The sequence below is a fragment of the Perna viridis genome, chromosome 7 (assembly GCF_037379345.1).
Source record: "Perna viridis isolate PV_CMFRI_1.1 ecotype Kerala chromosome 7, ASM3737934v1, whole genome shotgun sequence".
NCBI classification, from domain to species: domain Eukaryota; kingdom Metazoa; phylum Mollusca; class Bivalvia; order Mytilida; family Mytilidae; genus Perna; species Perna viridis.
In genome coordinates this window covers 10,192,061-10,219,063 of record NC_142451.1, presented here as the reverse complement: position 1 = coordinate 10,219,063, position 27,003 = coordinate 10,192,061, and the positions used below count along the sequence as shown (strand labels likewise).

Below are 27,003 nucleotides of genomic sequence, written 5' to 3'. Positions count from 1 at the left end.
CAGTATCATTTCTGAATTTTGCTTGAATTTAAAACATTTTTTAAGGAATCTGTGTTCTGTTGTTCTATAACCATACAATTACCATGGCTACCCCAAAACAATCTAGACATCAGGATTTTTCTTTAGAAAACTTAACCTGTACAGCTCTCTATTTCTAACCAATTCATATATGTATAGTAAAGAGAATTTAGAAAAAAAGTTTACCATCATTTAGGTCTGTTTGGCTGTCATGGTTGTCTTTCTCATGGTTACAGTCATGGATGGAATGGTTCTCTTCACTTTTCTGTATCTTTGGAGCAGGTTCCACAGCCTCACTTTCAACTAGAAATAAACAAAAATATACTTAAAATCATCATTAAATACAATTGTGAAAATATGACAGACTCCTTGCAGTGTTAAGTAATAAACCTGCTCTACCCAACTTTACAATACCTAGGGAGAAGATCAAATCAAACTCAATATTCAAAGAGACATAGGAAAGAGGAGAATCTTGACATCTGCTGGTATAACATGTTTTTTTAGGTACCATTTTTTTTCTGTCTTATTTTGGTCATCATACAAAATTGATTAACCCCTAACTGGCCCCAAGTCTAAAATCAACCTGATCCCTACTCTCTCTAAAGACATGTATCAACCTTAACCCTACTCTCTGTTATGCTTTCATTACAGATTGAGACCATGTATGTTTGTAGAATACTGCCACCAGAATAGGTAATAATGATGCTTTAATTACATGTAATTAGATATGATACAGTTAATTAAGGTATTTCATTCTCCATAACATGAATAACTATTCAACCAAGAAATTACTATTGCCAATGTTTCCTCTTCCACCAGATCAGTAGACAAAATGACTCGTTTAATTTATACCCTCATCTGACTCATCAAATCGTTAGTGGAAATTGCTCATAATTAATAGCAGAATTAGTAATTATCTTTAGATATATGATAAAATAATCACCAAAATTACATAAAATTACTGTTTTACTGAATAATGGTAATTTGTCCTTTCCAATGATTTGTAACACTTTCAGGTTATAGATACCTTACTATGTTTCAGGTAGACAGAAATTTTAAAATTTGAACTTTAAAATAAACTCATTAGAAAATATTGTCCATAGCAGATATGAATAGCAGACAATTGATTCAATTATATCTACATGTATGTTTCAGATGACCTTGTCACTGATAAAACAAAGAAATTGTTTCTGTTTCATATTAAGTCACCTCAAAACAAATTCATACTTATAAATGTACAAAAATCAAATACAATGCAAACTTAACTTCAACATACCAATTTTAAGGCAAATATACAACTGTCAAAATGAATTCCTGCAGTGAAACTTTTTGAATTCCTAAGTCATGAAAGTCTTCTGAGACTCTTTCCCCACACAGTAGCACACATTCACAAAAGTATCAAGTTTCCCAAACTTTCTGACCTAGATTTCACACTTACCTAGATGCCTGATGCCAACACAGAATTCCTTCAACATTTTGAAAAATAAAATTCATGTGACTAATATAATTGACAATGATGATTCTCATATGATGACCACTAACTAAATACCTGGGCTATGAAGTTAACTACCTTAATAAATATGCAATTATTTGCACATGAGATCTTCCAGGTGAAACTCCTTAGGTTAGCTAATCTCCCACACCCATCATCCAATCAGATTTTGCCTCAGCATTCTCTACCCAACCTCCCTCTTACTCTAAAGCAGCTGTTCAATGCATTAGCTACTGTACAGGTTGAATGGGGCTCCATTAGGGGGATATATTTAAGTTGCTTTTCATTTCAACTTTTATCTGCAGACAGTTTGAATCAATAATTCTAAATGTATTTTAAAAGTATTGAAAATTTTCCAAGAAATTCACTTATACAATAAAATCAATACAACCTAATAAGGCAATTTATCACAATTTTACATATTTAATACCAATTTAAATTTTTGGAAAGGGAGTTTGTCTTATCCTTGGGTGGACCTCAAAGGTGACAATCAAGGTGGAGTTATTTTACCTGTCATTTCTACCCAGAATAAATCTACCCCTGCCAATGACAAACAACTATGAAACAATTCAACCAATCTCATCCAATCATTTCCATTATTGATTCCAAGCATTGATTCCACCACCTAACAAACCATGCTTCTCTAACTACCTGCGTTCATCGATTATTTCACATCATTACAATGTTATACAGACTCCATAAAAATACATTTATTTAATATAAAATATGAATGAAAATGAATTTCCCAAGAGATGTTAGAGAAAATGTCAGCCTGTAAAAATGTTACTAGGTACTTCAGAATTTAGCAGATATAAATTTTATTCATCTATAAGAGCGAAAAAAAAGAGAAATGTATTCCCCAAAACAGAAATTATAAAAATACAGCATCGGTAAAATGAAAGCAATCTAATGGACAAGAAAATGCCTTCTGACCACAGGAACTGACTATTGGGTGATAATCTGTTATCTAAATATTCTTATCACTTTTAACACATTCAGTAATCAAGGAATTGATAGATCAGGATTAGAAATAATGTTTGTATTGCTCTGTACACCAAGAATCTGTTGATAATAAGTTTGTACTATTGAAGTACATGTAATGCCTCAATTTATTAAAATTAAAATGTAAATATTCCTTTTTTTTTCTTTTTAAGCCTGTATTGTATAATATTTGCATTAAAATAGAACTAAAACAATGAATTAATTTTTTTGGAACAGAAATTGTAAAAAAAAAAAAACCTCCATATTCCGTAGTTCACATTTAATTGTAAAAAATGGTATTTAACCACTATAAAACATTTCATTTGTACAAGCTACATGTACAAGTACACTTACAAGTACATGTATTAAGGTTAATGACAAAAATGTCATTACATTTTCTCTCTTTCCTGACAGTAGCTTATCATCATAAATACATCCTACTTACAATGTAATCAAGACATAATAACTTACAATACTAACTGTGTACACCTAAATCACAGTTAAATAAACAGATTAACTGTTTTCCTGTCATGAAACAAATAAGAGAATGTGCAAAGGATGAGTGTCACTTCTGGTCAAATAAGTAAATGGAGTAACAGTAGTGTGGGTATCAAGGTAGATTTGTTACAGGAAGGTACATATAGAACAGGATGTCAGGGGAGAAAGCACTTAATATAAGACAGATGTGTAAAAGTACCTTTAGTATGAAATACATGTACTTGTTTTATAATAAGTGGACTTGTTTTATTTCCTTCTCCTCTACCTATAATCATTTATAATCTGCTTGTGATGACTAAAACTCTTGTGTATTACAAATTTACTTAAAACTTCCTTCATTCGGGTTTTCCTAGCATTGGGGTTTTGTTGATGGACAAATGTTTATCTACAAAACCCTAAACCTTCCCCAGGTGAAAGCATGCTCAAATCCTCCATAAAAAGTAACCTTTACCAAATAGTGAAGTGCTGTCTTCCTTCAAAGTTTTTCCTAGTATCAAATTACAAGCTTTACATTTAAGTTTATGCACATGTAAATTTTATCCTATATATATTGTTTTACAATTGAGCTAATGATTCATGTCCATTAGAAACAAAGCAAGGCTATGGCTAAGGTTTGGTGGATGTTAACCACTAACAGTGCCCTGATAGAAACTCAAGAGAAACATCTAAGAAGCTGATAAGCAAGTGAAACAAAACTGAAACAAAATACTGAAATATACTTGATTATTAAGTTTTAATTGCAGTTGTTGTACTTGAACTTAAAACCTCTAAAATAAACACAATATATACATATATAGAATCAGCACATATGATGTATGTCACTTAACCTAGCTGCTAATTTTGTAGAATTTGACAATTCTTGAATACATTGGTAAAAGATAGCTTACCATATACTTAAACCTGTGTCATTTATATTCTGGATAAAATGCACTATTTAATGCACTCTAATGTTGTCATATTTTGTACAATGTGCTACATTGTTGTATAATACAATATAGGTATTTTCCATGAAATTTCCTACAAGATTGTTCTCTGTGATTGTTGAAATTTCAACGAAGCCCAACCTATTCAACTGTCTTTAGAGGTTAAGTACCCATTTCTTCAGTAAAACACTTATCCATTTCTGATGCACAAGTATTAACAATTGATTATTCAGATCTTTATATATTTTATTTTCTTTTGAAGCGAAAGTACTTGTGACTAACATCACTTTAAAAATAGACCAAGCTTAGTCACAATGAAGGAATGAATAAGTCTGACAAAATACACACATCTTAAATTCAACTATAGAAATAGGAGAAAAGACAAAAAACCAAAACTTCTACAATATTTATGTTATATGCCCTGTTTTGTCAAACAGTACATGTATCATCATATTGTTTAAATAAATTTAAAATATGGTAAAGTATATATAATATACACTTGAAAATAATGGAAGTAAATCTTAATAAATCTTTACAAGACATTGAGTACAAATGGAACAATGTTTCAGCAGATCTCTTTGTTTTGCTAAAGGCAGTAACTGTCATTTAAAGAAAGAACTAAATATCAATGTCTTTCAACATATAATTAACATGGATGGGGTATAAATTAGAAAGAATTGTCCATGAATTATATTGAAGTCTATCAAGATTTAATAACCATTATCATATTTTATATGATTAAGTTGGCAATGGTAGCTTACTACCATTTCCAGTTTAAAGCTTCCTGCCAAACAATCAGCCAATGAAACTTCTGACGCTACCCTGTAATTCACCGTTAGTTTAACTTAGGTAACGTGACATTAGATGCTTAAGAACTTCCATTTCTGTGTATAATCACCTCCAATAAAACATTCCATTTACAGAATTGATCGTGCTTTATAATTTCATGCGGAATGCTTTTGCCCATTATAAGGCATGTGTATCATCGTGGAAATTTTATTAGATGATCACCCATTATTTTGATTGTCTAGATCGTTCCAGTTCTACATATTAACTTTCTAGTGTTATGACAGAGCCAAGAAAATACAAACAAAGGAAGTTTTATCTTGATATTGTTCTGTAGAAGACATATTACCACAAAAATTGATTTTTATCCAAATTACCCTGCCAATCACAAACTGTATGAAAGAATGCCACACATATGAATTAATGCTAACTAGAAAAAAAATCAAAATATGCACAATGCTCATGGTAAAATGAAGAGACATGCAAAACAGTACTCTTTAGAGAATATGCTTCTTGGAATAATTATTTGTTGTCAACAAAACTAAACCATTTTCCAATCACAAATTTAAACCATTTTCCCAAATCACAAAACTGTACCAACATAAGAAAAGGCTGATTGAAAGGAATCGGTTTACCAAGCTTCTCTTTTAGAGGGGGGATTATTACTTTTGTAGGAGCCTCTTTTCAGCTAAAATTTACACAACTTTCATAACTCATAGATTTGCAACTATAAAAGTGTCAAATACTTAAAGATTTTTCTTTTTTTCCAAAACAATATTTAAAACTAACATCTACAAAATGAGAAAAAAATGACAATTTTACAAAACTGCCAAAGGAAACCCTGATACCTTGGAAAAGTCATAAGTTTCCATGACTTAGATGATACCCCTTTTCTTGAGAAGTGAAATTTACAACTTCAGAACTTTTCTGCTACAATTACACTTATTGCAAACCAATCATACTCAGACAATTTAAATAAATGTAATTCACAACTTTGAACCATTGAAAACTTGAACCTTTCTGACCACAGAAATATTGTATATTGATTCACTTTAACCATGGCAATTATACAGATTACGATGACAATAGACGGTAAAATGGAATCGTGATACCATCATATCAAACCATCATAAGGACTGAATACCAAGGGCTACCAGAGCTATCAACAAATGTAAGAGTGAATAGAGAGAAAGACCAAATCTAACTTCCATTTGCTGACTTCACACATTCTAAGTTACAAGTAAACATTAGGGCTATAACACTGAAAACAATTTTCCGTCATTAAGAGGCGCTGATGTGATGGAGTGGATAGGATAATCAATAAGGCTCTCTTTTAGATTTATCAAGTAAAGTTTTGACTTCAAAAGATTCAATGACTTCTGATTACAAGTGTCTACTTTAGCTCAGTGTTTACTTCTAAATCAGGTGCAGTGTCGGGTGTTATAGCTTCGTGATTCCTGGACAAAAAAATCCTACAGATTTACTTAAATCATCATTATTCTAAGAATTCTACTATTGTGTTTTAAATGCTTAAAAAATGCGAAAAAAATCAAACAATACATGCAGCTGATTTCCTAAAAGTCTACAAGGAAATTTGGCGAGTCAGTAATTGAAAGTACCAGTAGTTCAAAGATCTTTTCCACCTTGGCATACATTTAATCTTCCTCTTGTAGGGTTTTAATTTCCAATTTTTTTTTAAATTACAAAAGATCATATCAATTTTAGAATACCTGTAAAAACTGGACATTTTGTCTATCTTATTTAAAAATTGAATGATCAAATTATGCAGATATGTGCTTCCATTTTAATGCTACAAATATTTTTCTACCAATACTTAGTTTAAGATAGAAATAGAAACTGGCTGATTATATACATTTAAAACAATAGGCGCTTTTATCTGCAGTACTCATAATTTTTCACCACAAGTAAAAGCACCAATGGAGATTCCAGACTGTTAAAATAGTATTGGATCCAGTGGCCATTAGTTATTTTTATTGTCATTTCAGATGAAATAACTCTGAGAAAGGATCAATACAGAAATGAATATAATATGTAAAGTAATTGGACTAAATATACCTATGATACTCCTATCTCTCTAAAGTATGCAGTAAAATGTATCATAGGGAGACATTCTCTTAAGTGGATACTTATTACAGAGCTTAATCTATAATATTTTGTCCTAATTTGGTATAGTGTATGTCTTTTTTGCATAAAGTGCATTTATTGCTGATTAAAAGTGTATTTAACAGCTGATTTCATTCAGACCATAATTTGTCTTACAATTTTTCTGATTTGGATTTTTCCTTCAATTTTGATTTTTTCATAGTTTTAAATTGTATCATAAATTTTAAATTACCACTCCACAAATGCAGTAGATAGAATACCACTCCACAAATGCAGTAGATAGAAAGTTTACTAAATTTGCATTTCTTCAAATTCGTTTTTTTCCTCATCGTTTTAATTTGTATCACTTGATTAAATACCCCCTAACAGCGACAGTCAGGAGATAATTTTCTTCTACTTTTTATCCTTAAATTAATGTCAAACAACTTACTTCCATGTCATGAACAAGTTGTATGGATGCTGTTTGATCATATTATTTGGTGCAAATTCCTTAAATATATTTTGCTACATTAAGTGGATATTAATTTCATTTTTGTGGTTAATTCATAATTTTTGTCTCTATATGGTAGCCTACACCATAACATGCACTTAAATGTATTGTTACCTAAATTGGATACTAATTTCATTACTAACTTAAAAGGAAGATTTTTGTCTTTATTTAGTTCCCAGGAAAGAAGAAAAGACAGCCCACAGAGTCCACATCTGTCAGTTTTCCATACTTGTTCTAAGTGATTATAAATAGGCAGCAGGACTATTATAATAATTAATACACCTGCTAAAATGATCAAACATAACTGGACTTGATCAGCATCAAACCCACCCAAAGATTACTTATTTGTAGCATCAACTTTAATTATAAATCAAAATTTGTCTTTGATGTTATTAATATAATAAGGTCAGTTTTATGACTGAGTAAAGGTTAGCACATGTTAATAAAAATAAATGTCCACAACAGATTCTATCATACACACAAAAATTATTCCAAATGCTGCCATATTATTCATGTAATATATTCTGTTGCTGTTGAATATACTTATGTCATTTGACTATAAATATACATTTGTTGCACCAATTAATACAAGTATAAATAAAAAAAGGCTGAAATATCACACCATTCACACAGCCAACCTTTAACAACACTTCAAATGATATAGGAAGATGCTAGAAAACCATAGACCTTCATATTTGATTATTTCTTTCACTTCTGTTTTTCCCTTCTAAGCCATTCAAGTTGCTCTTCAGTCCACAGTCAGTTTTTTATTGTGTCACATTTATAAATTATAGAGGGTCACCTTACACGTATTCCCCCTACCGCTCTGTAATACTAAATCAAAGCTTGTTTGTTTAGGCTTAGTGTCACTACCTTGCTTACTATACAGACTTACTGACAGGGGGTATAAGCAAATGTTAGTAATAGTAAATAATTATCATCCAGTTTTGCAAGTTACAAAAGGGTCACCTGCCCTTACCCCCATTGTGAGTATAATTTTTCAATTTAATTTGTTTAGGGATAACCGATTGATGCCAACAATGAAGCAACTCATCACAAGGGTCTAAACAAATTACCAAAGCAAGCCAAGTTTTATGATATAAATTCAATTAATTCCTGGCAAGGCTTGACAATAGAGTTGATGACTTGATGCCAATGTACAAGACCTTCAGGCCAAATTTTCTTTCCCTCACCTGTCCAGGATAAGACTGTAATTTGAAAATTCAAGTATGTTTCATAAAAAATTCACATCTTTAATGATTTCCTCGAGCCAAGTTGTTTTCCGTCAATTCCCACTAATACAATAACGGAAACCTGGATCTGAGAGCTCAAGTGCTTCATTAGCATTTCTAACAATGGCCGGAGAAAAAACAGGGTCCGGTGAATTATAAAGGTGACAAAACAGCTTTCTTTGTTTGTCTTGTGAAAAACTTCCCCAATAGTTTAAGGAATGATTTAGTGTCTTAGGATGAATTAATTTCTACCTTGAATATAGCTGCATTAGATATTGGCGCATGCTTTTAATTCCCCTGAAGTGGGGTAATTCTAGGTTTCAAGTCCTACAATTCAAAGCCACGACACATGGCATAAAAAACATTTCAAAAGAACAGTTACAATCTGAGAAAACCTTACAAATGTATTTTGATTAAGATTTTCATACCTCCTGGCTAAAGAACATCAATATGGGCGTCTAAATGTTTTAATGATTTTAATGATCAGTTGTAAAAAGATTTCTATTGTGTTATTGTCAGACAGAAAAAGGCACACTTTGATGGACTCAGGTTTGGCTTTGTAGAGTTTTTTTTGTAATTTTATAAACAGTTTAAAGCTTGATACAAATTTTCAAAGTTAAAACCAAAATCTAATGGTTTTAAACCAATTATAGGATTGATTAAGCTGCTGGCTTTTTTTATGAGATAAATTTTTACCTTAACTCAGAAACCAATAGTTGAAATAAATACATAATAATAAAAATAATTCTATGTAATAATGCCTAAATATATATAATAATGAAAACATAAAGAATAATATAAATAATGTTAATTTAAAAAAAAAAATTCTTTCACAGAAATCATGTCTTCGAGACATAGGTTGTAGTAATAGCTAAAAGAAACAGCTTTGAAAGGAATGAGTGTCTTGATTTATACTGCAATCTGATTTTATGTTTTTCTTCGCATAACTCATACAAAATATTGATTTTCTGCTAAAATAATTCATAGATTTTATAGAATATATCTGATATAAATATCTGAATGAAAAATGCAACTTGTATAAGGGTAAAGTAATTGAAAAAAAATCACACAGCACCAACGACTAAATTCAGTTACACAAATGTATATTCATACAACAGACCCTCTTCACCTATAGTTCAAAAGCCTGCAAAACAATGGACACAAAAGGGTGATTTTATATCAAAATACATCTATGAGGGAGGAGAATAAAAAATCCTACACATTCCAATTTTCTAAATGGCAAGTTGATTGATAGATTGATTGATTACAGTTTAATGTCCTATTGCAGATATTTTATACATTTCAGGTCAAGGACAATTGACAAATCAAACAGACCCTGTACTAGTCGGACATGCTGAGCCAGATCTTCATTGTGCCAACAGTCTGCAGATGTCACCCTATTAGGACCAATTATTTTGACTCTGGGCCAACCTGTCCTCGCTCTATCCCCTTATACTAAGCCTAAGACAAATATCAATCTAATATATATGCATAACAACTAATAAACTATTTTCCTTTTTTATTATGTTGTTCTATTTTTACTTTAAAAAACTGATAATGATTCCTTTGTAAATGGAACTAGTTCAATTCTAAACTACTTAAAAATATTAAATAAGTCAATTTTCCAATTAAGTCACTTAAAAAAAAATCTAAAAAGCACATTTCTTAAATATTCATTCCCAAATGTAACAGAAATATCCTTTTTCATAATTTATCGAAAAAATAATGATAAATTAACAAATTTCATTATAATTTGACATTTGAATTTCTTTACCTAAAGAGAAACAAAATAATGAAATTATGAAGTTGTTGATCACTTAATATTCCTAGGTGACAGAATCCTTTGTACTACTATCTCCCACCTCACAGAAATTGTAAATGGCAAAACAGCACAACCATAAACGCTAATGAATTTAAACCACGTTAAAGCCAACTGGCAATAAAATATGAATAAAAAATTCCATGACAGATTTCCATGACATTTCTTTTTATTGTCAATGAGGCTGAAACAAATTTCACTCTTGATGAAGCATATAATCTTTTTTTATCAATTAAACGATCTCTTTAAAGAAATAATAACATGGAAATATCGGTGGCTAGATCTCCTGAACATCATGGTAGCATTTGTTCAGGTGACAAAAACATAAATTTGTAGCCATACGCCATTATTGCTCAGCATTGTAATGGATATGCAGCATACAGCTCTGGTACTCCCTTCGGGTGTTCTTTAATTTCACCACAAAGCTTATCGTCACACCTGGACAAGCTTTAATAGAAGTTCACTGAGTCAGGTAAATGTTACATGTCTCCTGAGGTTACTAGTTTACAAATTATCCATCTGTAGGGTAGTTCCTATACTAATTAGTGATAATGGAAAATAATTCCTTCAACCCTGACAAACAAATCCATAGTTTATTAGTTCTGTTTAGGAATTACACAGTTTACTTTTATTTTGAAAAAAAAAATAGTGCAATATTCTAACTTCAAGGATGTTACATATCTATACTTACTTCTAATAAGTAAGAAAATATCAATAACAGCTGAACATGTTCATTGCAAAAAAGATAACTGCTATATTACAGTGGAGTCTTCTTAGTGTGACACATTTTGAATCTAGAAATTTGCCAGATTAGAAAGATTGTCTGTATACATAGGTTGAAATTTAATTGCTTTTGAGACTTGTGCAGGATTGCGTAAAACTTCAGTGTAGATTGGAAAGATCATAAATACAAAGACCACTAACTGCAGACCTACCAAATACCATGAACAATAATGAAACACCCTGAATCAAAATATTTAAAACTCTCCATTCAGAGGAAACAACTCACCTCAAAAGATGACTATCTCTTACACAGGATCAGACATGGCCTACTTACTGAGAGGTAAAACTGGTGTTGGAGCACCTGTTATACTTCTACCTGTTCAAGGTGAATCATTTTCAAAATGAGTTCTGGGCATAAAACAATGTAAAACTATCCTGATTATCTCATTACATGTTCTGATACCTGTCCTGACCCCTATATCTGGCCGACAAGGTGCCGTACCTGGTAACATGCAGCATACCTGTGCAAAGGTGAATCATGTAATTAACGAAATCGGCTCTGGTGGTTAAAACAATGTAAACCGATACCAAATCTATCATAACAATGAACTGATATAGATTTAAACCACATACATTATAATAATGATGTAGAGAAGTTAATCATAACTCCAGACATCTTGAATCATCTCCTGATCCACACCTTGACCCGATAGATGATACCTGAAAAAATTCTTTAAATTTAAATCCATTTCTAGATATTTTCTATGATAATCACATTCAAATTCTGATGCATTCACCATAAACATTAACAGCAAAGATAGCAAAATAAGCCAGCAATGACTTTGAGCAGACATTTTGGAACACCTTGCCTGACTGAGATACCTGATTACTTCCATCAAATACCTTACCTAATTTCTTCTTTCTCAGTCTTGTCATCATCTTGAACGTTTATCCTGAATTTCAAAATTTTCCAAAATTCTTAGACTGGATTCCAAGTACACTGACAAATTTGCATCACTACTTCAGAAACTACCTATAGAGTATCAGGTTATGTCAACAAAATATCCTTCTTCTTATTCAGTTCCTATGGCAACTGCAGCACACCTAGTAGGTAACTAAATCTAGATAGGTAAAATAAAGAGGTGCACCAAGGGGGACAGGAAACTTTTCAAAGTTTATGAAACAAAGAAACCTTTTAGTGGTGACTTGGTATTCAAACTTTGATAAAATAAACGAGTAAAATATTTAACAATTAGTTTATTTCTAAGAGATCAGATACAAAACTTTAATGTACACGGAGAAACGAAATTCAACTTCAAAACAATACAGGCCTGTTAAACAGAAACTACAGGAAATACACAGGGCAAAATTAAACAAATAAAATGACCATTCAGTTAACTATTTCAGAAAAAAAAAATTTAATTCCCATTTTACTTAGCTTAGTTTTTCAAGGATGAGCTAGATGCCTGAACAATCTATTGAAAAGTAATATTGTTTTTTTTTTTTAAATGAAGTCTGACTTAAAGTATTTGGTGCCTGTCTATAAGGATCTACAGAACTGGTAACAAAGTAATTATAAAGTACCAAATACTGTTCGTACCTACTGTGTGTTTACAATTGATTGTTATCTTTGATCTTAAAGTCTGGGGAAAAACACAACAGATTCTGTTTCATAACATTAGCATACTATTGCATAATGGAACATTCACACTAATGACAGACCATTTCCTGATCGACAGATAGCATTAGGTCTGTAAGACTACCAGGTAATGGGCTACAATAGGTTGGTGGTTAGAGATTCTTTGCTAAATAGGTATAGTTTAACAATAAGAGTACAGAAGAAGCAGCCACCTGCTAAAGAACATTGTTAAAGAACCAAAAGTGTTTTGCATTTTTAAGATAGAAAATATATAATGCCAAATTTATTTTGTTCAATTCATTTAAATTACCAGTTACTATCTGCTGCACAATGCTTAATTAAGAAGTAGAGTCTATATACATTAAAGTTGCTTCCCTCTATTTGAGCAACCTGTATCTAAATAGTAGATCATTTAACATGAGACAATAAAAGGCTGGGCACTTACCATATGACCAAGGGTGGGTACAGAAATTGAAGGAGAGGGTGCACACAATCATGCCTCATTGATTTTCTTTCATTTCAACCATATTTTTTTTCAACAAAAGGGTGTGCTAGGCCTGAATCTCACACAGCCTTGATGACATTTTCATGCATAAATAACTGAACAAATATCTTGAAGACAAAGACATGTTTTATGTTTTATTGGATATCATATAAATATGTATATGTTTAGACACACTCTTCCTTCATTGGTAATGGAAATTTTTTTTTCCATAGGAATCCTTTAAAATACTCAATCATATTTTAGGAACTCATTTCCAATTATAGTCTTAATCAGTTCAGTCCTCTGGTTAATAAGGTTGAGTCATGCATTATAATATCTAATATGATCTTTCCCTTAACAGGACATCACAGATTCCAATCCTTTGTTAGGACATTATACGAGGACACACAAGATCAATTTAAGTGCACACTTTCTGAACAGCTTTCATTTAATCCAAAGGGATTCCTTCAAATAATATAAACACACAAACTGACAGCTCCCAACTTCTCTAATTTCCAGACCAACAAAGATTGGAATAAATGTTGTGACAAAGAAACTAATATGGCAAACAATGTAAAAAAGTTTTATTTAAAGATATTGAGAGCCCATGAAATATCTCAGCTAGGAAGTTTTAATGTTATAAACAACTTACAAAAAAGTGTTTTGGTTAATGATGACACTATATATATATACATATATATTAACCAGAAAAAACTGTCTAAAACAGACCTTTTTTGAATTCTTTGATGTGTCCGTGTAATTCTATTTTTTTCACCTGAACATACCAAACACTTGTATAAACTTAACAAATTTTACGGTCCAAAAAGGATTTGGTCAAGACAGATTTTACCATACTAAAAAAGTACTTTCTATCACACAGTAATCAAGATTTACGATATTAAAAAAGCAACATTTACAAGTACCTAATGATAATTGAATAATGTTTAGCTAGATATATAGAGTCCTTAACTTCTAAACACCTTACTATTACATTATTTGTACTACAAATTTTCTGCAGCTTCCTGACAAAAGATACCTAAAGCAAACAAAAAGAACATTTATATTTGTTCTTAAGATTACTCTTTCCCTAGGAGACAAAAGTGACAGAAAATTGCCATGGCAACATGAATGCAAACAGTTTCTAAAATGTATTTTTTATAATGTAAACATTTTATATGGGATCATAGTCATTGTAATAAGCATTGTAGGCATAAAAAATTGATTAAAATTTTGATTTCTATTAAGACAATTTTATCCCAATTTGTGGTTCATCCCAATTGAAGGCAGCAGTCAAGACAAGGTCCATTAGTAAGGGGTGAAACAATAAAGCTTATAAAATGACTAACTGCCAAATTAGTCCGGTTGAATCTCAGCTAGATATCAGATTTAACTGTCATATTTAGGCCACAGGGGTTTCTAATCAAAAGGATCCTACACAGAAACAGTAATACAAATAAGAGATAGTCCTAAATGCAGAAACAAGCCACAGGGGATCAAATTAAAGAGGGTTCTGGACACTGAGCCTATCTTTTCTTGAAAGATAACTTTTACAAACTAAAAGACCTTTCATCATATACACTGATACTAAAAAAAAGGACCTTTGATTGAAATTGGATGGAACTTTGGAGCTGTAGATCTAGAATAGTCCTAGACTGGGTTGAAACGATTTTTATTCACAGTATAATTTTTCATATAATCTGCTTTAGTCATAATACCCAATAGAGGGAAATTTTCACAAATAGTAATTTTAGATATATTGGCGATGTTTGGGAAATCACAAAACAACAGCTTGTCAAATTTAAGTCAGATATTTTACATATAACTTCCATTCCATTAAATCAGAAGAAGCCAACAATGAAGACCATGAAAATTTTGACACCCTTATTCATAAAACAAATTGCATAATTTGGCACCCATGAAACTTTCCCACTATACAGTAATGCTTCAAATAGCAAAAATTTATTACTGATTCAGACAAACAAATTTCATTAAGAAACTTTTCACAAGATTTCTATCTTTATTACTGTCAAAGCTCATTGACTTTTTTTAAGGATCAAAATTGTATCAAATAAAAGTCAGTGGCCTTATCTATAGCAGAACTTAATACCATTCATTCTGAAGTTTATCTAATTGAAATTTTCACATTCAAAAGTGACTTAAAAAAGAAAATATTCTTAAAAGCAAATTGTCTAAAGAACCAAAACCATTTCACATCACTATCAAGCCACCATCTTATTTTTACTAGATTATATATCGAAATTTTATTTTCAGAAGCACCTGCACCAGTCATTTCAATTTCAATATATTTTCCATGTAATAATTGAATTAGCTTCAGAAACAATACAATTTCAATATCAATGATGAATTAGTACCGAGTATGGGCAAGATGAAAGAATTCTGCCGTGTTAGTCAGCAGGTAGCGGTATTCTTACTGAAATTAAAACCTGCTTCAATCTATGGATATACGACAGCAGATGGAATTGGTCCAGCAACTGCCTTTGACAAGTGTCACCTGAGAAATACCTTTAATTGAGAAATGTAATTAACAAATTATATGGATTTCCGAGGCAATCATTTTCTACCTGTCATTAAAATGTACGGAAAGTATATTGAGATGGATGGGAAGTACATTACATTACATGATCATCCTTACCAATGACATAAATATCCTAGTAAATAGTCTGCAACATTTCTTTCTGAAGCAATGGTTTACAGAGGTATAGAAAGGGGTAAAAGTACTTATAAAAAACAGCATTTCCATCAGCAGCAATAGCTTCTACATGTATTGAAAAGGAACAAGTGCTCAACTCAGTGTCTTTGTCTAAAGTAATTGCTTATATAGGTCTTGAAAAGGGGAAAGCCCCCACAACAACTTTTTGTCTGAAGTCATGGCATCTGTAAGTACAACATGTATTGAAATCAGAAAAGTGCTCAACTACAGCATCTTTGTCTAAAGCAATAGCTTTTTATATGTATTGAGATGGTGAAAAAGCCCTCAACAACAGCACTTTTGCCAAAAGCCATGGCTTCTACATGTATTTGATATTAATTTTTTAATCAAGACACTTCAACAATGAAACTGTCTACACCTACAATGATTTTTTTTTAGTGTATTTCCCTTTAAATTTCTAATTCTAAACGAAGTCTTATTTATTTGAACAAACATGGTATTTGCTCAGCTCACTAGGTGATAAATATATAAAAGGAAAGGAAACAATATCATGGCCTGAACAATTTCAATAATTTCCTGTTTTTGTCATTTTACAATAATTACACCTGAGCATGCCATTTTCAGGAAAATCTCACGTGTCTCATTATCCATGATCACTTACAGAAATTACCTGGATTCTTCTACAATACAACTAATGATGAACTCCAGACTGGTTCCCAGAGGTACAATAATCACACAATGTTACCTTTCTTTGACATTGTTATTGTTCATAATATTTAATTTGATCAAGTTTTTCATATCAGAATTAAGTTAATTACAGGTACTGATATCGCTTTATTGCCATATATGATGTTGAGCAAATTACTCTCATGTTATTGTTTAGTAAGCTGGGTTTTTCTCAATTGTATTCTGCTTTTGTTAACCCATGTTTGTTGTCACTTGCAGAAAAAGGCTGACAGGCTGAATTTTTCAGAATTACACAATTCACATGCCATAGGTAAAAAGTGGAAAAACTAAAATAGCAAAGGGATGACAGGTAACAAAATGCACAGATGAACTGGTTTTTAGGCTTTTCCAACTTAAAATGTAAATAATGAGCAGTGATGCAGCAAAAATTATCCGGTTTTATATTTTACTGGAGACACCATAGACACCAAGAATATGTCTGATTAGATTTTTGTTTATAAGAAAACTTTTGTGACCATATACCATACCAACTTAAAGCAAAACTTCTTGATGCAAATGGTAAAATTTAAACAAAAAATAGACAACAGCATATAAAGTTGGAAACATTTGTAATCCAAGCTGTTTGCCATAGATTTTTTTTTTTCAAATAATGAACTGATTTAATGTTATACATTCTTAATCCATCAATTTTTAAATTATCATCAAAATCATGGCGATAAACATTTAACCATGATGTGTTAAGACTAAGCCAATCTTCAAATTAAGTTTGGAAGACTAACATGTTCTGAATGATAAAAAAAGTACCATAGATTTTTTATTTAACTGTTTTTAAAAATATGACAGTATATGAGCAAGGGAAACAATAATTAGTTTATAAGCAATGAAATTTAATTAATGAATTTGAAGAAAAAAATGCTTAATTCAACTTTTTACTAATGTGTTATTTCTCCTTTTCCTACAAGAAGTAACACTTTTACTATTGTACTATTGTACTACCATTAATAGCAATTCTACCCCTTTAACAGGTAAACCAATGAAACACCTGTCTTTTTGAGCAACCGCCCAATCAAACACAAGATTCTATTGGAATGGAAATACAATACAAGCATAAAGCTGTTGTCATTTCAGGTAATAGTTAACAATTTACCTGGTGTTTGAGCGCTATAATCTGATCAATATAACACTAACAACACTAAATACTGTCATAAAACTTCATTAAACTCCTGTAATATTATTTCTTGTCATATTAAAATTACAATAAATCTGGGCAAAAAATAACTGTCACATTTTATCCCATATTTGGAATTCAAATGAACTTTTGAAAGAATAAATTTAAATTGTTATAGAATGCAATTATTTTGTTATCATAAAATATATGGCTCTCTAACAAGTCTTTAAATAAGAAATTAATTTTTTTGCAAAACAAGTGATAAATAGTATGTATAAATATTGACTGTATATATTCAAATGACAATCAAATAATTCTTTAAATACAAAATCAAAGGTTGCTCAATTATTTTACAATTTATGTAGGTTCAAATCAATTTGAAAATTCAAACAATGATTTAAATTTGAAAATAAATAAGTAATTTTGATTAAATTGGAATCTTTATACCTTATGGTATTAAGCAGGATTTACAAAATGTTTTGTTTTATCCTGAAATGAAGTAAGACTTGTTTACAGTAATATAATTTCCACATAGAAAGCAATGCAACGTCAGTGTGCAATTAACTTCCATATTGTACTAATGCAAACATTTGAAATTTGTGACGCTATCCATGGCAAAAGTTCATTTTAAACAAGACTAAATTATATTGCCACACAATAAAAGGCTTATATTCCCCAGTATTCATGCAATAACTCTATAATATTTCATTGTAGCCTTTATAAATTGTAAATACCCTATTAAGCATCACAATTATAGAACTAAACATCCTCTTGTTTAAAAAATTATCAGGGAGTTGGACAGGGTGGCCAACTATCTCCCAAAATGTTGCAAGTAAATTCAGTTTAATTGCCAATATATGTATCTACAATGTGCAAATGTCCCAGTTACACTAATATCTTAAATTTTCATCCAGTTTTTTAATGTCTTAATAAATATTCAGTACTTCTTCAGTCAAGTAATTTCTTTCAACGTTATCATGTTTCTTAGAGTAGCCAGGTGCAAAAAGTTAAAAAAGAAACAAATATTCTATCTACAGAAAAGCTACCACAGAAGCAATAAAACCTACAGATTTCATAAAAATCCTTAAATGGAAAATCTGGCCTTAGCTGTTATAACCACTAATTAATTTGTCAAGAAATTCTGTTATAAAATGATAAAGCGCTTCGGTTGTTCATTTGAGGTGTAAATTATTGGGTGTTTTGAGTGACAGGAACGTTAAAGACCCTGTGTCCATGTCTGTTCAGGTGTGATTAGTTTGTATGTAATTTACCTGATGATAATCCAGGCGCGTGTCCTGTAGTATACTTGATCCCGATTTATAATCTTAAACATCATTATTTACATTACAAAGGATTTATTTCTGTTTTATAAACACCCTTACTTAGACATCAAATGAGGTTAAAAACTTGAGAAAATGTCAGATGAAGCTCACTTTAACAGGGATATTCACAAATCTTTTTGTGTCTTTGTCCTAACCATGGAAAACTTAGAAATGATTGCTTCAAATATAATTGAGCCAACATGTAAATTTTATTGTCAATTTGAAGTGGACATTTTCATTTCAATGCTTCATCTGTTCAAAATCTTAGGAACAAATGTCAATGAAACAAACAATGGCAACGAAACAATGAAAAGTTGCTATGCATTAGTATTCCTTGAAACGTTAATCCTCAAACCCTTAATTTGAACAAATATAAATCTTATGGTACAATCATAAATTAAAAACTGAATTGAACAAGCATACAGAGCATACACAATGCTCATGTTAATTAAGGTCAACGTTAGAATTCTAAGGCCAAAAACATATTTATTTCTAGCCTTGTAAAGCCATAAAAATTTGAACATTAATCAAAGTTTCTAAATGTCAATTATCTAAAAATCATAATGCCAAGTCACTGTATTAAAATAAAAAGGTGCATAGGATAACTCAAATACTCTCTGGTCACATTACATGTATAAAAAACACCCTAACGTTAATGACAGTACTTGAATTGGTATAGAAACTACAGTTTTCAGTTTTAGAATGCCAATTTTTTTAACTAATTAAAAAGGAAAATTTATCCAGTAGAATCACAGAATTAAAGCAAGATCCTGGAGATTTCTAAAATTTTTTGTGGAAATTTTATTCCAAATGCAATAAATGTCTAAAAGTAAATATTTCAATTATTCTTTACACCTATAAAGATCTTTTAGATGCAAAACTATTACAAGTGGATGCTTTACAATTGATCTCATTAAAATCAATTCCATAACCAAACTTTCTTTATATATAAGTAATATCAAATGCTTTATTTTCACAAGTTCATTTTCCACTATCAAATGACATAGAGATGATTCTGAAAAAAATAAGAGCAGAAATTGGAAGTGAAGTTGCTCAGGATCATATCCATCTTAAAGTGTCAGTGATTAATTGATTTTTATTGTACATTAAGTGTGTAGAATAAACTAATATTGATCTCAGGAAATTTTCCTAATTTATCATGCCTCACTTTGAAATAGGAAAAGCTATATAAACAATACCTCCAATGATAAGATACTTTCTTCCTTATAGAACAATACATGAAGAACTTAATACCAAAGCATTACATATTTATTTTAGATTGTGTTGTACATTATTTTTTAACGATTCTTAAAATTGTTTATATTAACTCTTTCCTTCTCAATATAGAAACCGCTCAACAATACCAAATTGAAATAAAAATTAGTTCTTATGGCATCATTAAATGAAGATGAGTCTATTTTCAACTTCATTGAATTTAGTGCCAATGTCCACTAAAAATTGGTGCCCATTAACTAATTCTGAAATCATGGCACAATGTAATTATGGAACACCCTAAGTTCAAAAATGACCTCCAGGGATATAAATAATTTCATCCTACACCTGGACCAGAATTTGTTGACTGAATTACCTATAATTAAATTAAATTGAAATCACTTGCTGTAATTGTATTTGTGATGAGACAGATGTCCTTCCTAATTATGGAATACAGATGCAGCTGATGCTGTAAAAATATTCAGGTAACTTCAAACTACATTTTCCCATCCTGTTTTTCAACCAATATTCGAAACACAGTAGAATATCATAATTAAAAAAGTAAGTTCTGACATCACTGAGAATACTTTCTAGGCAATGGAAAAATAACATTAATAAAAAGGTTTACACAGATACAAAAATATCATTTAATGGAGCTTGAGTTAATTTAGTTCATACTTGTTTTAATATTGGTGTCACTTTTTTCCCAAGGAAGATCTAAACAGAATGCCATGTAAATACTAAATAAAAAAGATTTTTTTTTCAAAAAAAGCTTGACATTTCATTTTTTAATCAAGTATTTCCTTTGTAAAGTGTGATGAGTAATACTTCATAAGGGTCTTCCTTTATGGATTTTCTTTGTTTGGTAACCCTGCATAGATTAACTCACACATCTTATTATGATGATGAGAATCACTTTAAGGATGGCCCATGAAGTCCCCCCCCAAAAAAAAAAGAAATATTGAGCCCTAACCTTGCTGTATTTATGTCCTTGCCTATTATCCTCCGATATAAATTATAAATAATATTAAATTTATTTAATCAGCAAATTAAGATAACTTCACACCTGACTTAGGTAACCAATTTGTAACTTATAATAAAATATGTACACCCAAGATGTGTAGTAGCTATTCAGTTGCTATTCTTATATACTGTCTTTCCCACCTCAGTGGGTGTCCCACTTAATGATAATCTCTCATAACAATGTCATAAATATATTACAATTTTGCATCATCTGTTATTTTCAGATACGTCAGAAAATTCGAAATATTCCAAGAAACACATTTCAGGGGCATTGAACTTCTCTTTTTCAGTTAAAATAAACTTATCTTTGATTATGTTTTGCCAATATAGTGAGTGACACGACCAGGAAAATGAGGTAAGGTCCGCCATCATTGAAAATTATTTTATCATATGATGATGAAGTTGAACGCTGACAAAATGTCGATTTATGTCACCTATCAAATCACACCTATGGAGATAAATTTGGGTATTTTACATTATCAGGGGGTATGGTTGTTCTTATACAATTAAACGCAATGTGTGTATGACCAAAATAATTGTTTCGTCTAAATTAAAACTGTCTCAGCATCACTTTTATTTTCAGGTACAGCAAGGTAAAAGAAACTGGCAAGACATGCTTTAACTTCACTGTCTTGGCTTCATATCACATATTTATAATCAAGCTATACATAAGAATCTTAATTAGAGTGAGCAAAAACAAACTTACCATTTTTTCTCTTGGGGTTCGTTTGCTTTCGTCTTCCGCACCTGTGTATCACATCTGCCATGTTTTCATTTGAGGAGCAACTTCTAACCTGGTAAATATTATTGCGCATGTACCGTTATAAGTTCAGTGACAGTTTCCGGTCAAAATTATGTATTTGACACTCTTTTACAACATTTTAGCTCTTATTCATTAATCTTTCGATTAAAACCGAAACAAAAATGCATAAAATTACTGCATCTTCATTCTTAAAATTTAATTCTAACGCATTAAAACTCTTGAGCTTAAACTATGAAACTATGACGGTTATCAGACTTTGACAGTTACAAAAAGTTACATAAAACGATAAATATGTTAAAATAAAACATAAAACTTAAACATCATTTAAAAAAATCACATTATGAGCAATTTAAAATAAAAAAAATATAAAAAAAAGTTTTTTGTCAATCGATTTCTTAGAAGCATCTTACTGAGTAACAGTTCATTATCATAATAAATTGGCATACATTTCATTTTCAGGAATAGTACTCGAGTGTTTTGTTGCAAACAGTAAGATCAAATATATTAACGGGAGACGTTTAGTACACTATTATAGAAGTCTCTAAATTTAGGTCGGTGATGATACATTTTGGCACAAAAAGAATTAATAAAAGTTCTGAGAAAAAAAAATCATTATTAAATTTATATTGTTCAAATAAACAAAAATATCACAGTGGTTGCTGATAGTAAATGACTTAAGATTTGATAAATTATAAATAAAGAAAATAGCTTTTCAACCTTTTAGTCAAATTCCTTATTGGAAAAGTTTAGATTTTTACTTACAAAAATTCTTGAATACTCTTGTGATCGATGGAGATTATCGAACAATTATGACCGATTATAATGATATGTTTTGAAATTCACCTTGTCGCATCAGCATTCTAATAGATGAGCCAATCAGATACCCGTATTACCTGTCAATCAATTGCACACCTGTGCTGATCACCTGTGGCGATCGCGTGCCGGTAGCGTTAGAAAACGGCACCCGTGATAGTTTTTATTGCCTTGTTTATTTATACCTGTAATAAAGAAATTATCATGGTCATAAAGTTCAAAGGAATGGTGTGAGCCCGTTAATTGAAATTGTTCTACCCTGTGTACAAGTTTGAAGGGACGCTACTGTGTGTATAAGTAAAAATAAACAGGAGTTTTCTTCAAAGAAGTACTGATGATTGATCTGATGCAATAAAAGCAACCCTACTTATTTTCAAGACAACAATAATAATAACAAAATTAATAATAATAATAATAATAATAATAATAATAATAATAATAATAATAACGATTGTAAAAGATAATTTCATAAAAATAATAAAAGAAAATATAATAAAAACCCATCAATAAAAGGGAAAACATCTACATGTCTACAACAAAACTACTGCATTTGAACATTTGAAAGTGAAATAAAGAGAAATCCCACAATCAAGATTGATGTCAGATGGGTTATTGTTGTTTTTTTTTTTAATTTTATTATCATTTCATTCGTCAACATTATGGTCCGGAGAAAATACTACAGTATTCCATGATTGAAGGACAAGTGAATAATAATTTTGAAATGAAAACTTTTATTATTGACTACTCGTTGTAAATAAATAAAATTTGAAATTGCATAGAAAAAGAGATTTTTTTCCCAAGCCAGTGACAGATATTTATAAAGAAAATGTACGCCTGGTCAATTTTTTTCAGAGGCCAATTCAGAAAGGTTTAAATAATTCCGAGCTGGGCACTCTATTTTTCAATTTGTTCAACCACTCAATTTTCGAGCACAAGGGGTCCAACCCCCGGGGCACCCCGCTTGGACCCACCTATGGTATAATACATACGTATTCTTTAGTTTTAAGAGCTTGTTAACTTGTATGTTGTCTGTTGAAAAAAAAAATAAGCATGGGGAAGATTACCTATTAACAACCAGGCACCCTCTTAAAACTTATTTTCAAACGAAACAAAACAAAAAAGAAATTAAGAGAGTGCAGGCCTGAAATATAGATCGGTAGTTATGCCATAGGCCTTATGTTCAGGATAAAGTAAAAAGAAAAGCTTCTATTGTCCGAGTAAAGAAATATCACTCATTAACCCCTGATTTTCAAATGGATAAAAAAAACGGTACTGTACTAATTTATACAATTTAAACGTATATTGTACACAAAGGCTGTAAATACTTAACACTTGCATATGGCAAATATTCCCAAGGACGGTAAACTCTGAGCTGTTTTCTTTTTGCTTGGCTTGTTTTGTTTAGTTTTTGCTTGTTTGTATTGTTTTATAATTAGGGTAAAGGGTCGGTATGTCAAATATACGTTCAAAAAGTAACTTGTTTTCCCTCATTTGGTCGACAACGAATAGACATTAGACGTTACAAACAAAATATTTGCAATGCAAACTTATTTGGAATAAATTACATGCAAATTACGGGGCCATGTCAATTACTGTACAGTTTCTGGTAAAGTATTTGTCTTCATACACTTCGAATGTTAAAATTTTTCACCTTTACAGAAAAAAACAGCAATCAATGCAGGACAAAAGTGTATTACTCATACTGGTCCCCTCGACTAGTACACAAAGCTTCAACTCGATTGGATTGAAAAACCTTGTACTTTCAATGATCTCCAGATGGGAATAGTTACCGTTAATATAATTATTCTCAACTTTACCACCGATAGAAATAAAGATAATTTCATATGATAAAAGGATGCATCAGATAACATCGAAGAATAACAACTGTCGTCATATTTTGCCATTTACCAAGACCGTAAAGCATTGTACTATTTACCTTAGCAATTGTTACCCCGTTTTACAGTAAGAAACGTCGTGGTCTATGACTGCTCCATTCTAATGTCAACAAAGGTTTAATGGTTTATGAAAAAAATCGCGATTACGTAAAGGGAACTACCATTTGAATTGAATTTTAGGGGGGGCTATGTGCAAATATGAAACAAAAAAGCAACAAATTTAGGCGCTTTGTGTCGAAGAAAAAAAGAAGGACCTATTTTTTTTCTCAAAATAAAAAGATGGGATAGACAATTTGATCCTAGCGACAATTAAAATCAAATGGTTGCTCCGTATACCGAAATGACCTTTTTTTTACTACATTAAACTTACTTGCCCTCAAACTTACAATTTAAATTGTAATAAAAAAGACTTGCAATTCAGCCTTTTATGTTGACAGGGATGGATTCGGGATAGCATGTTGAGGGGGGGTGGGGTGGGTAAATAGAATTAAAGGTCAAGCGACCCAAGAGAGGCAAGTATGTTTTTGGGAGCAAAAGTAGTAAAAAATTTCATGCAAAAAAATTAAAAAAAAAACCTTTTCCATTTTTTGTCAACAGTAGGGAATAGTGGGGCGTACACCGGGCCCGCTCATTATGAATCCGCGCCTGGTCGTAGAATGAATAAAATATTTCGCAGGTTCATACGACCGCAGCAGTCGAACACTGAACAGTTGGGGCACGTATGGACACACTATTCAAACTTAACACAGCTTTGAATTTTGATTACAATTAGATGTTTGACACAGGATAAAAACTTGACCAATACCGAAGTGGTCAGTTTTTGGCAATGGTTCCAGTTGCAACCTGCAAAATCAATCCTATGGGGGTATGGCACCTTGCGGAACAATTAAAAAAAAATAAATCAATTCCCTTTCACTAAAGTTATCATCCAGAAATCAGAAAAAATAAACTTAAATAGTTTCTTGCCATTGTGACCATTGTGATATAGAATATTGTGGAACAATATCATAGACATCCCTTATGCTTTTACTGGAGTTATATAGTTGAATTCTATGAAATGCATGTTTAAGGACCCATTTTGGTCCTTAATTCTAAAACGGTTGGGCTGTAACCCCTTAAATCAATACCGACCTTTCTTTCGTGGTTTGAAACCTTGTTGTAAAATTTTATAAAGACCAACCAATACTCAATTTGTCGCACGAAAACCAAGTGTCGACGACAGCGTTATACATTGTACCAATATACGGTTTAAAAATTGTAATTAAAAATACTCATGGTCGTCATGGGTGAATGTAAAATACATAACATAAGTTAGCGGACACTTACATTGTAGAACTGAATTTAAATCTAAAATTTATGACAAAATGAAAAAAAATTATCTCCATTTAACTAGATTTGTAATGACGTAACTAGTTTCTCCTAAGTTTATGCGACTGATTTGTTTTGCGCTGGGCATGACCGTTTGCGTCATAAATAAACTCTGGACTAAGAGTAAAACATTCATTAAATAAAATTCTAGCAAATTTATGTATATTAAGTATAAGCTTTTACAAAAATCAGACGGGAGGTGATTCATGCATGTCAAAAACCCACGGAATTTACTTATATTTCTTATTCAAATTCGGTTACCACATAAACAGGCTAAGTTCTTCATTTGGACGTTGTACTTTCGATATAAAATTTCATTGTACATGAAATTAGCACTTTGCAAGAGTTGTCGTTCTTTATTTGGTTGGTTTTGGTGGGAGGTTTTAGTGTGGTTTTCTCAAAAGTACAGATCTAAATACAGAAAGAAATATTTTTGTCATATAAGAATATATCATATGTAGACCAGAAAAGCTTTGTTTTTTGTTCCTTCGGTTTTTCTACAGCATGAATCACCTTGCCATAGGCAGTGTCTGAATGGACTGATACTTAATGATTTAAATCCAGTCTGTTCATGAAAGGGTTGACATTTTTGGAATAATACCTTAACACTTGCTTAGAACCTACACTATGAAGATAACACTTAAACCATAAAAACTAGAAGTCATAGGCTCGGAATTTCATGCAGCCACCTATGAATGACTCAGCGAAAAACATTGACGAGAGAGATAAGAAAAGTGCGAGTTATGGTAACAATGGTCAAGTTTTACTAGCTGTGGTTTGTGATTACATTAATGATAGCATTTTTATGTTTTGTATCAATGATATCTTAAAAGTGACAAATAAAAAAATAAAACGGGATATTTTCAACCTGT

General features: G+C 31.1%; 1 protein-coding gene across 7 annotated transcripts in view; it reads right to left on the bottom strand.

The window, feature by feature from the left end:
- Positions 1 to 22,142, bottom strand: part of LOC148611270 (zinc finger E-box-binding homeobox protein zag-1-like) — a 35,339-nt gene extending 13,197 nt beyond the window's left edge. For 2 of the 7 annotated variants that reach the window (XM_088591659.1, XM_088591660.1), the window contains exons 1-2: positions 21,999 to 22,142; positions 205 to 321 (exon numbers count right to left, since the gene is read on the bottom strand). In XM_088591659.1, coding sequence (XP_088447785.1) covers positions 205 to 321; positions 21,999 to 22,107 — 226 coding nt within the window. In that variant the 5' untranslated portion in view covers positions 22,108 to 22,142. The other 5 variants (XM_088591662.1, XM_088591664.1, XM_088591665.1 and 2 more) reach the window with 5 other exon arrangements.
- Between the last annotated feature and the right edge of the window lie 4,861 nt (positions 22,143 to 27,003).